Raw genomic sequence first — 12,500 nt, 5'->3', positions numbered from 1 at the left:
AGCTGAGTCACAATCAATTAATGTAACATGGAAACTTGATAGTATAAATATAAACTTAAAATATTACTCTTAATTTTATTTAAAAATAATTTATATACATTTGCATAAATTGTCTCTTATTACATATTTACCACTAAAAAGTTTATAAAATGGTCTATAAAAACTGCTTACAAGAAGAAAGAAAAAGACACACACACACACACACGCACGCACGCACGCACGCACGCACGCACGCACGCACGCACGCACGCACGTACGCACACTCACTCACTCGCTCACTCACTCACACAAAAGAGAGGAAGAAGAAGAAGAAGAAGATAATGAAAGAAGTAAAAAGAAACTATTGCCTTTAATTAATTTTCTATCAAAATCTATCACAGTTGTTTTCTGAGAAGGGAGCCAATGTCTTTATGCCGTGCCTTCTCTTGCCACTCTTGAAAATACTTCTCCATCTGCCGTCGAGAATTTGGATTGCCAACATTGACTGTTGGGATGATCTTTTTAGGCTGGATGAACTGCACAAATCGCTTCAATTCATTAAAGCTGGAGTGTTCGGAGTAGGGTATACCTGAAACATGTTTTTTTTTTAAGTATACGCTTCACATCCAATCCTCAATAGTTCTTAATAGTTCTTAAACTGAAGTTATTTGATCTTGATCTATTACATGAGAAATGGAAGTAATGTTTACTTGATGAAAAATAAATAGAAAAAACCCAAGAATCCAGTTTCAACTCCTCTCACCTTAACACATACAGCCATAGTCAAAATTGCTTCACACTAAATTTTCAGTTTCGTCGATAACAACTTGGTATTCATTAAGCTCCTGACTACATTTCCCCACTATCTTTCACCACACATTACTTGGGATAGTTTTTTCACATAGATCTTGTTGATGTATTATTACAGATTTCAGAAACTACAATAATTAATGTATGTTAATGACTCTCATCCCAATAAATGTTCACTGAAATAAATCATTTTACTCATTTATATATTCATATCCATTATATATACACACATGTATATGTAGGCCTATGCATGTTTACATACATATGTATGCCTATTCAATATATACTTCTACATAGACACAAATCTATCTATTTATCTATCACTATCTGCTTCTGGCAATTTTAAGTTTATTACCAAATGCTGGTGAGAAAATTTGACACCTACCCAGCCTATGCAAAGAAGAAAATCAGCATCATTTAATAAGATTAACACTACAATAGTAAAAACACCAAGCAGGAAAGCTGTCTTGAGTTTGAAAATAAAAGAACTCCAACTTTGGCTAATTTATTAAAACTGTACCAGTGGTAACATGTTCTTTTGTTTTGTTAAATGTCTTTACACAGAGATGGCTATCACTGTCATGATGTTGTTGTTATCATTACTGACATTATAATTATAATGTTATTAACAAAACTAAGAGGAATATAAGATAAAAAATATATATTTCTGAACATCAAGGAAAAGGGTAAACAGATAGGCAGGACTAGTAACAGACTCTTAGGTGATTAAGCACTTGTATAGCCATCAATGTGTAACTATAATTAATAAGCAAAACTCACAGTGATCATGGCAAATAAATGCATGTCCTCCCTACTGACATGGGGCTATAATGAAATACAGTACTTGCTCATGTTGGTAAGCCTGAAAGCACTGACTAAATAGGACTGTAATACTAAAAGAACAATCAACCTCAATGTAATACTCACCATATATATAAACATTGCCACACTGTTTTGAGCCAAGATTTTCCAGTCCTTGCCCCTGGTCACTGGAGTGCTCCCAGCCAGTTGGCCGAATCGCCACCACCACTGAGTACCTTGGCTTCAGGGTCTCCACATATGCCATCAGCTTCTGCAGGGGGTATGAATTTGGTTACTGTTATTCTATTTTTTGGGGGGGCCAGTTTTGTGCCTTGTGTTTAACCCATTAACATTCAAGTGGTCATCTTTAACCATGGTACCAAACAACCACACAGCAATACATGGCTATCTCCAAGAGCTAGTATGAGCTTTTTTGGTGATGAATAAGTGATCATAGAGTTAAGGGGACTGCCTGGAGAAAAGCCTACCTTGCTCCTCTCATTTTATCATGAGGAAAGAAAGGGAAAAAAAAAAAAAAAAAAAAAAAATTGCAGATATAGAGTTGATTTATTTTGCATGTTAGAGTATAAAATTGTGATTTGCCTCATATATAATTTAAATACAGGTATCCCCCTTTTTGTAAGGGTGGGGGGCCACCGTCCAAAAAGAAAAAGAAAGAAATTCTTTCCTAAATTTAATGATATATATATATATATATATATATATATATATATATATATATATATATATGTATATGTATATGTATATGTATATATATATATATATATATATATATATATATATATAGACATATACATATACATATACATATACATATACATATACATATATATATAGATATATATATAGATATATATATATATATATATATATATATATATATATATATATATATATATGTATATGTATATGTATATGTATATGTATATGTATATATATATATATATATATATATATATATATATATATATACACATATACATATACATATACATATACATATACATATATAGATATATATATACATATATATATATATATATATATATATATATATATATATATATATATATATATATATCTATATATATATGTATATGTATATGTATATGTATATGTATATGTATATGTATATGTATATGTGTATATATATATATATATATATATATATATATATATATATATATATATATATATATAAGCAAAATTACTGTACTTTAATACGAGATTATTACCAAGTTAATCTGAGTAATTGTTTTCAAGAGAGGCCAAACTTTGTAAAAGTATCTTTATTTTATATAAAGGTAGAGATTCCTCTCTGAAACATTTAATAAATGCATTAAATCATAAAGACAACTAATCTAAACCAGAATTACTAATAATATTTTATTTACTTATTTATTTTATTTATTCAGTCATTAATTAATTAATTAATCAATTATTTTTTTTTTTTTTTCAGAAAATCCAATTGTGAAGAAATGGAGAACTGTGGATGGCAATATCAGCACAAAATTGTTATATGATTATGATTCTAGCTTGAATACAACACATCAGTTCAAATTTGAAAATTATGGAAGCACATGCGTAAAATTATTTTACGGCGAATTTCCAAGAACGTTGAATTTTTCCAAGGCTTCATTTAATAGGAGTAAACCCATTTTTTATGTAAAGAAAAAAATATCAGTTGTCCCAGATAAAATGGTTTTCTTTATGATATTTGTAAAAAATGCATATTAGGCATGGGAAACCACTGCAATGTTGGTGTTCAGTCAACTGAGCGCATTATCTTTGCAAATAAGTGAACAAAATGATCAGACGCCTGGGTGGGGTCAGCATTTACTGTATTTATGGTACCTATGACTAATGGTAGTATCCTCAGGTTGCATTTTCAATGGAAACACATGAAAAGGGTATGTTAGCTGTGTGAATTCTTTAAGAAGCAAATGGAAAAGACAGATTTCAAAATTTAGTTTTTATTTCCGAGTGGGTATCATAAAATAATCAATATTTCACTTATTTTTCTGAATTTCAAATTTCCAACCATGGGGTGGCCTTTGTATTGAAGTGCTCTTTCCAATGGAAACAACAAATTTCAAATAAAAACAAATTTGCCGATGGTGGACAGTACCGACAGCTAGAGCTATTCTTAATATTATCATCAATAGTTATATTTTTATTTTTCAGCATTAGTGCTTTGTACTTGGTACACATATAGATCCCTACATAAACTACAGCATATTACCAGGGAGTCTTGATGGAAAGCATATTTCATGTATAATGTACACAAAACTCACATTTTTGAAGAAAAAAATCACAAACTATTTCTTTATAAATCATTGACTTCCATTTTTTCTGATATTGGTATAAAAGTGTTCTTTGGACATTCATGAACTCAAATCGATGTGCAATGCCATATGCAGGATTGCAACAAGCAATAATCCATACAGGTAAACCTGGCTCTAATTACCTGCATCCGAAGTTTACCTGTTGGCACTTATGCCCTTGCACCTCCCAAGAAATAAACCAGTTTTGGCTCAAACAGTCCTTTGGTAGTCTCTTCATTTGGGACGGTCCCCTTAATACATACAGAAATGTTATATGAACAAAGGATGATTTTTTTGCTATCCAATGTTGCCACACCACTTCCAGGAGTAAGATGGGCAGTAGAGTCAAAGGTTTGCCTATCGTTCAACTATCTATCTTCAGAGATAACTATGTTGTTCCAACATGCTCTTCCTCTTATTGGTGGGGCTTTTCACGAACACACGAACACACGAACACACGAACACACACACACACAACACACACAACACACACACACACACACACACACACACACACACACACACACACACACACACACACACACACACACACACACAACACACACACACACACAACACACACAACACACACACACACACAACACACAACACACACACACACACAACACACACAACACACACACACACACACACACACACACACACACACACACACACACACACACACACACACACACACACACACACACACACACAGAGAGAGAGAGAGAGAGTTCGACTGTCTCCATGAACTACACAAGGGGATCTTACTCTGGGCTGTAGGTCACTCATGGGCAGGACGTGGACCCTGGCACACAGCTTCTCTGAAGTCAGCCTTGAGCAGATCTCTTTGTCCTGAATGCACCGCAGAGTCCTTTGTTTGTCACTGCTGGCCCATATTTTGCAGTCAAGAGCAGAGGCTATGGCTTTGAACACTCTCTCTTTGCCTAGGAGATTAAGGGTGAATTGAGAAATATGCCAAATTTTGAAAAAGTAAGACAGAAAAGATATTCATTTTCTATTAGTTTTAGCAGCCTGGTCAATCATCAGCTTAAAAGCTTAAAAGCTTAAAAAAAAAAAAAAAAAAACTAAATAAATAAATCATTATCGTCATCATCATCATCGTTACTAATGAGCAACAGATTAAGTTTTAAATCCCTGAATAACACATGCATCCATCAGGGTTATCCCAAAGAGGTATTCATTTGTATTTTATAAATAAAAAAAATATATAAGTAAAGTAAAAAATACATTACCTATGGTGTATGAACCAACAACGATAAGTGTCTTTGTGTTGTCAGCAACGTGACTGGTAGCAACAGACACACACTTATCTATAACATCTTCTTGCCTTGGGAAGTCATACACAGCATTGCAGTACCTGTGATAATATACAAAAAGATATCTAATGCTGGGAAAAATAATGAAGGACAAAAAATTAAATCTATGAGTACTAATGTGAACCTTACTGATTCCATACATTATCAGTTACAATGGAAGGATCTTATTTCCAGAGAAAATGTCCCTGATATTGGTTCACTCTCCAGAGAAATAATAATAAAAAATAAACAGAATGTATAAGTAATCGAGAGAGAACAGACACTGAAGAAAAGGGAGAAAAAAATTCAGATGAGTCACCTATCCCTGCATCTCTCAATGGGTCACACAATCTAGGCATTCCAAGACTAGTCTGATCTTACTCATGTATTAGAAAACAAAGAGAAACCTCACTTTATTCAATCACTGTTGTATAATTTTTTCAGAGGTAATGTTATGGAAATTATTTCTTTTTAACTCAATCCCAATGACATAAGGAACAATGCTTCAGGGTGAAGGGCTGGAAACGCAAAATTACCCAGTAATCTATGCTTGCCCATAACATATATTTTTTTAGGAGATGAAGCTAAAAAGAAGTTACTTTTTAGGGGTTTGACTGCTAATGACAAAGACATCATCTCAGCATAAATAGATCATAATGATGAACAATAAAAGTTTGAGCCTTAGGTACTACTTTGTATATCATAATATCACATTGAAATGTGATAGATATGTGCATCTGGACTATCAGCTTATATTACATACGTTGTATCTAGAAACAGAGTGTCAATGGAGCAGTTCCACAATGCTGGGTATGATTCCATTTTTGGATGAGCACGAAAATCTCCCACATGAAGAACTGTAGCTCCTGTTCGCAGTTTGAACAGAAACATAACAGCTCCTGGACAGCTGCAACAAAAGGGAAACATCTTAGATTTGATATATTAACAAAACCTTTTATAATTTAATGTAATTCTTATTTACTGCCATAAAATCTCTAAAATCCTTTGTTCTGAAGCAATATATTTGAAACTGAAGCTCTTGGTCACTTTTTTTCTAAAGCAGTATAAAAACTCTTATAAAATAAACCAAAAAGGTTTGAACACATAGTATGGAGCATAGCCTTAACCTACAGGTACCCACCCCCCTATGTACTCTGAGAAAAGTACCAGAGAGACTCAAACTCACAAGCACTAGATCAGTGCTCTGGAGTCTTAACCTACTGAACCACTAAACACACAAACTTCAATGGAATAAAGTAAGAACAAAGGGAGTAAACACAAAACCAAAGCAAATCCAGTTATTCTGATATCTGCCATCAAATTAACCCATTGCCGCCGGGGAAAATGAATAAAAAATGGGGAAAATGCTGTGCTCATTTATTTTTATTTTTGTGAAATGTCTCTGTACATAGATGGCTCTGCTAGTGCTTAGCCACAAAGGATTTCACATTTCCTTGAATTGGCGGGAAAAACGTATATTTACTAGTGCTATAAATATAGATGGCGTTATTACTGCAAAATAAGATAACGTTAAATATTTTCATAAATTGATGAAAAGGGTGTACGGGCGAGCCAGGCAGTACTCATAACTGGCTCACTGATGACTTAGTACAAGTGAAGCCATCTCTGTGTAAAAACAATTAAACAAGTAAACTCACAATGGTCATGGTATGTATGTACATGCCATGCCCGTCGGCAAGGGGTTAATATAAACTTCACATTCAAGTGAGACTGTGCATTTGGAAGTAAAAATGTCTTACTGGTTGGCTTCAAGGAGAGTGACTTCCAGGCCACACACAATTTGGGGTTCCTCCATGGGAAGGAAATGCAGATACTTCAGAGGAATTCCCAGTCGTAAGTTGACTAGTCTCCCTGGAATAGGACTTCATTCTCAGTCTCTATAAATGATGAGTAGCTGGCACAGATCATGCAGATAAAACACTTTACTGTGTTGGATAGAATTGCAAAAGACTTCACCTACTACACACATTTTATGATCTTATTTAGTTTAGTTTCTATTTTTCTATCACTGATATAAATGCAGAAGCAAATATGCATTCAACAAGATAAAGAGAAGAGTATACAGTGCAAAGGCATACCAAACTTGGAGCAATAGTACCAGTGGCCACAATTAAGCAACAATGGGCAACAAAAACTAGTACTGGAATATGGGATTTGATGAACAACAAAGTTCCCAATATGCATGTACTGTAAGTGATAATATACAGCTGATGTTCAGATACAGTCTTATTGCAGTAATTCTAAATAAAAATAAATGAAAAAATGTGGGAGTGTACAAATTTAGAAAGCTGGGTATAGTTGTGATAAGTAATAAATGACCAAAAATTGAAGTTCAAAACACATTTTTTGCTCTATTAAAAAACAATCTATTAAAAGGAATTGAAAGGTCAATGGAACATTAGGAAGTACTGAAGGAAACTTCCCACAAAACACGAAGAGTACCCCTAACCTTGGATTATAAATAAAAGTGGGATTTGGAATATGGAAGAAAGCAAAGCAAAATGTTAATACAAAGCTTTTCTTCACATTACACTTAACCTATTCCATTTCTTTCAACAACAAAACTTTAAAGATATCTGACAATACATCAACATTAATTCCTTTGAACTCTATATCCCCTGAGCAAAGGTGATCTTGAATCTAACCTGTTATTTCACTGCAGTATATAGGTTGGGTGAATTTCTTGGAGAGGCCTCTGTAGTGGTCATAGTGGAAATGTGTGAGAAAGTACGCCTTCACACCACTCAAGACGCCATAGCAAAATGCATCTACAACAACATCTGTATCTAAAGACAAGATACATTGCATTGGTTGTGGATGAATAAATATTTGTTTTGCTCATTAACAAATTGTTATAGGAATACAGTTTTATACCAGAATCAAAATCACGCAAAAACACAAATCATATATATATATATATATATATATATATATATATATATATATAAATAAAGAAGCAGAGGCATCCAAAATTCTTAACAATCTTTAACAGCTTCCTTGCATAAAAAAATAATTTTGGTTTTACTTACCTTGAATATATTTGTAGAAGGGACAACTTCTTTGCTGTAAGTCTGGCTTGCTCTCTTGCTGCATAAAGAAAATGAAAACCTTCAGTAAAAGTAACGGGAAGTCTTGACTGTGTAGGAGTATCTTTGTGTGGTATGTTTGATACTACTGGTTGTGTGTACTAGGGGTTCCTGATGTGTTTACAGTATCTATGATACTGCCAGCTGTTTGAAGAAAAGAGAGAGAGAGAGAGAGAGAGAGAGAGAGAGAGAGAGAGAGAGAGAGAGAGAGAGAGAGAGAGAGAGAGAGAGAGAGAGAGAGAGAGAGAGAGAAGAAGAAGAAGAAGAAGAAGAAGAAGAAGAAGAAGAAGAAGAAGAAGAAGAAGAAGAAGAAAAAAAGAGAGAGAGAAAAAAAAAATGGAGGAGCACCTTTCTGCATTTCTAAAGCAAGCATAATCCACTTATTGAAACATTCCCACATTAGGTGCATATGACAAAACACACACAAACACACACACACACACACAAAATAAAGAAGTAACTGGATTTTCTGATTTGAAATTAATTTCAAATTAAGACATGCTTTCACATACACTGTAGCCTAATAGTGTTTGGTACATACATTGTTCATAGTTGGTTAACAATTGTTTTTTTACAATAGATTACTTTGCAAGTGCTTGGTCATCAAGTATTCCAATAGTTGGCCTACCTAATCATACTTGTTTAATTGTTGGATTTTTGTTTGTATTACTACTATTAATGTAAACAATATTATTATATTGTTATTGTTATCACCACTGTACTTAGAAAAAAAAAAAAAAAAAAATTACAATAAAAATCATATAATCATTTCTGCTGCAATAGCACTGGGAATTGGGGTATACAAGTTGACCTATTACTTGGGTGTAAGCCCTTCTGGAGCATCTGTGTGTAAACCAAAATACATATAAACACAGATTCCTGGCATCTAAGGCTTGATATTGATCTTTGTGTTATTTTATAAATATACTTAATTTAGAAAGCAACAAAGATCATGATTTAAATTTCCTATCATTGCATGGATACATGGATATGGGGATACCTCTTATGCAAAGCTGATTACAAAGGATTTTACTTCATTGCCATGCCATTACATATTTGATTTATGTGCACAAGAAGTTGGCTCTTGATATCTCTGAAACACTTGATACTGGTACTTTCTCCTAATTCTCTTAATCTATAAAAAAAAAATGTTAACAAAATCTTGCCTCAGCTTCATACTTCCTAAATACTAGTTCATGATCTATCCGTTCCTAAAGCTGTGAAAAGCATAAAAAACCCTGCACGATAGATGAAAATATCTAACCTGTGATGAAGAAGAACTATTTGATGAGGGCGGCTTTTCACTGTTCTTCTGCATTCTGGACATCAAACCTTTCCAACTGCTGGTAGCTTCTTTGCTGCTGAGCTTCTCTGGACTTTCTTTACATGCTGTGCAAGGGATGGATATATAGAGGATATACTTTTATCACTGTACAGTTAGTAGATGTAGGCCTATAAGAATAACCATATAACTATAGTATCACAGAATCATGTGTGTAATTTACATTTTATACAGAAAGAGAAAGACAGAGGGAGGGAGGGGGGAAAAGAGAGATAGAGAGATAGAGAGATATAGAGAGATAGAGAGAGAGAGAGAGAGAGAGAGAGAGAGAGAGAGAGAGAGAGAGAGAGAGAGAGAGAGAGAGAGAGAGAGAGAGAGAGAGAAATATCTCTGCATTATTCAAAATTTACCTTACTTATCTCTGGAATTAAATCTAAATAAGTCTTACCACATTTGCAACACGAGGAACATTTATTCACTGGCTCTGCCTCGGGGCTCTTCTTGCTCCCTTTGCTCTGGAAGAAATTAAGGATACTGGTCTGACCTCCTGGAAGAAAAGAAGAGAAAAAAAAAAATCATAATAATAATAAATAAAAGATCATAAACTAGAGTATTCTCCCATTCAAAAATACTTGGCATTTTCACTTAAAAGAAATTTAATGAAAACTGCAGCCTGACAAAAAACAGAGGAATTTTCCAGACAAACTGTTTGTGGAAGATATTAAAACTGTCATATATCTTCTCAGACACAGTAGCTAATTCAACAGATAATATTTGTAAGAGATCTACAATAGTTAAACTTCTTTTAATGCAAAGAAACTCTTTGCATTAATTCTTTATTTATATGAATCTGAACTGCACTGACAACCTGCAATCCTATTAGTCATTACTAATACAGCAAACATTCTCAAAACAGTGAACTTCAAAAAACAGAGAAAACAGCAGAGAAATAATAATAATAATAATAATAATAATAATAATAATAATAATAATAATAACAACTATAAAAATCTCTAAGAAACACAATCATTTTGTAACTCTGAAAATGCACTAACCATGATCTTTACCATAAATTGTAGAGTTACTACTGTTTTGTTATTCCATAGAACACCTCGCTTTTAGAGCATGGATCTAAAACCCACCTTGCAGCTTTTAAGCCTGCAAATATGGTAATAATATACATTTGGAAATGTTTAATGCAAACAATGTATTTCTAAATTACTGCTTTAGAAATTCTGTAACATGCATATACCTTTATACATTGATTATATGAAAATAAACAAGCTGATGTCATTAGTGGTAAATGTCCTTACCCTTTTTTGGTGACTTCTGAGGAGAGTTTTGAATGTGAAAGTGTAAGTGTAAGCAAGGTTTACATGAACCTTGATTTCTACATCTTACACTCTTCTTAGTAGCTGCTGTAGATACACTTTCAAGTGTTTTCTCTAGAGATTTTTCTCCTCTTCCTGAATCACCAAGATATTTTTCCATGGCTTGTTCAACCAGATTACTGAATATTTCATCCTCGTCACTGTCGAGCTGCACATCAACAGACACAGCACCTTTACTGTTTTCTGTGCAGGTTTCAGATCTCTCCTCTAGCAGTTTCTGTTCTTCTGATCTATTTGAAGTTCCTGGTACTGCCAGCTCTTGTAGTGGTTTACCATTGCCTTCTGTACAGTGTCTCACATCTTTTTCTCTCAAATCTTCAGAGGGCTTTAATATTTCAGGTGCAGCCAGTTCTTCATTCATACCTGAACTGTGCCCTATACCTTCTTCTCCAACTTTATCTGTATTCAAATAAGGTTGTAGTAATGACTCAGAAAGTGAGCTTGTTGAGCTACATGTAACTCCCAATGGATTAATGCTCGGAATGCTACAATGTATAGTTTTGTCTAATTCTAAATTGACAACTGTTCTCTTTACAATTCTGCACTTTCCTGGAGAATTATTTCTACTAAAGATAACTGTTTCTTTATCACCTTCACTTTCCCCTTTCTCAGAATTCAAGTCTAAATCATTTTCAAAGAAGTCTTCATCACTGTACTGGTTCTGAGTAACATCCATGCATGCACTACTATGTATAGGGAATCTTTCATCTTCTTGTTTGTCTGGAGAATGGGAGTCATCCTCTGTGGAGTCAGACAACATAGCAAGAAAGGTTGCTTTGTCACTGGTTTTCTCCTCTTGGCTGCCACTAAAGAGTTTCATGCTCTTTAAGGAGACCTTACTGTTTGTTTCACTTTCATCATCTGAAATCAAGTACACATTACAGTCTTCCTGCTGTATATTGCTGACAAGCCCATCTGCAGCTGAACTATCTTCTTGTGACAAAATGCTATTAGGTAAGACATTTTCCCCATTCTTGTTCCTGGTTTCTTTATCCACCTGGCTGCTGGAGAGTGAATTGTGAATGCGTTCTTGTTCTGCTCTTTCTTCTGCAAGCCTCCAGTGCAAGAAATTCCAAAAATGGGACTCATGGGTTTCACTGCACTCTATGCCCTTCTCACATTCTGGAAAAGTGAGTCTGAGTTAGTCATCCAGTAATCAATTCAATAAAAAAATTATTATGCCAATGCAATCATTAATCATAATGCGAGGGAAGGTCATGAGGAGTTTTTGAAAAGGACCCATAAACTAGATCAGGTGTTCCAGCTGCAGTTTGAGCTTGGTGGTACACAAGAGTTGTACTGTCTTGATCTTAAGTTTCTGAACCCTTCCCTCTCCTACCCCTCACATCAGCCTGTGCAACAGGAAGGTTGGCAGGGAAGAAGGATCTGCCAAGAAGGGCATAGTGGTGAGGTCCAACCTATTTACTTACAAAATCATACAAGAGCACATTGTATGGCATATATTT

At 34.1% G+C, this 12,500-nt stretch overlaps 2 protein-coding genes across 13 annotated transcripts in view; one reads left to right on the top strand and one right to left on the bottom strand.

Moving 5' to 3' along the window:
* The window catches only part of LOC125033700, a 15,565-nt gene extending 15,499 nt beyond the window's left edge, over nt 1-66 (top strand). For all 5 annotated transcript variants that reach the window (XM_047625418.1, XM_047625421.1, XM_047625417.1 and 2 more), the window contains exon 5: nt 1-66. This exon is cut by the window's left edge and continues 761 nt beyond it. The gene's annotated coding sequence lies outside the window, so the exon portion shown is untranslated.
* LOC125033698 (DNA cross-link repair protein SNM1-like) overlaps nt 62-12,500 on the bottom strand; it is a 21,833-nt gene continuing 9,394 nt past the window's right edge. For 6 of the 8 annotated variants that reach the window (XM_047625407.1, XM_047625405.1, XM_047625409.1 and 3 more), the window contains 11 exons: nt 10,957-12,156; nt 10,092-10,190; nt 9,626-9,750; nt 8,305-8,362; nt 7,921-8,061; nt 7,015-7,126; nt 6,018-6,161; nt 5,192-5,316; nt 4,707-4,882; nt 1,717-1,861; nt 62-568 (listed from right to left, as the gene is read on the bottom strand). In XM_047625407.1, the coding sequence (XP_047481363.1) occupies nt 375-568; nt 1,717-1,861; nt 4,707-4,882; nt 5,192-5,316; nt 6,018-6,161; nt 7,015-7,126; nt 7,921-8,061; nt 8,305-8,362; nt 9,626-9,750; nt 10,092-10,190; nt 10,957-12,156 (2,519 nt within the window). In that variant the 3' untranslated portion in view covers nt 62-374. Of the gene's footprint in view, nt 569-1,716; nt 1,862-4,706; nt 4,883-5,191; nt 5,317-6,017; nt 6,162-7,014; nt 7,127-7,920; nt 8,062-8,304; nt 8,363-9,625; nt 9,751-10,091; nt 10,191-10,956; nt 12,157-12,273; nt 12,421-12,500 lie in introns of those variants that run through there. The other 2 variants (XM_047625410.1, XM_047625411.1) reach the window with 2 other exon arrangements.

The sequence above is a fragment of the Penaeus chinensis genome, chromosome 16 (genome assembly GCF_019202785.1).
Source record: "Penaeus chinensis breed Huanghai No. 1 chromosome 16, ASM1920278v2, whole genome shotgun sequence".
Classification (NCBI taxonomy): Eukaryota; Metazoa; Arthropoda; class Malacostraca; order Decapoda; family Penaeidae; genus Penaeus; species Penaeus chinensis.
The sequence above is the reverse complement of the archived record's forward strand: the minus strand, read 5'-3'. Positions and strand labels throughout refer to the sequence as shown.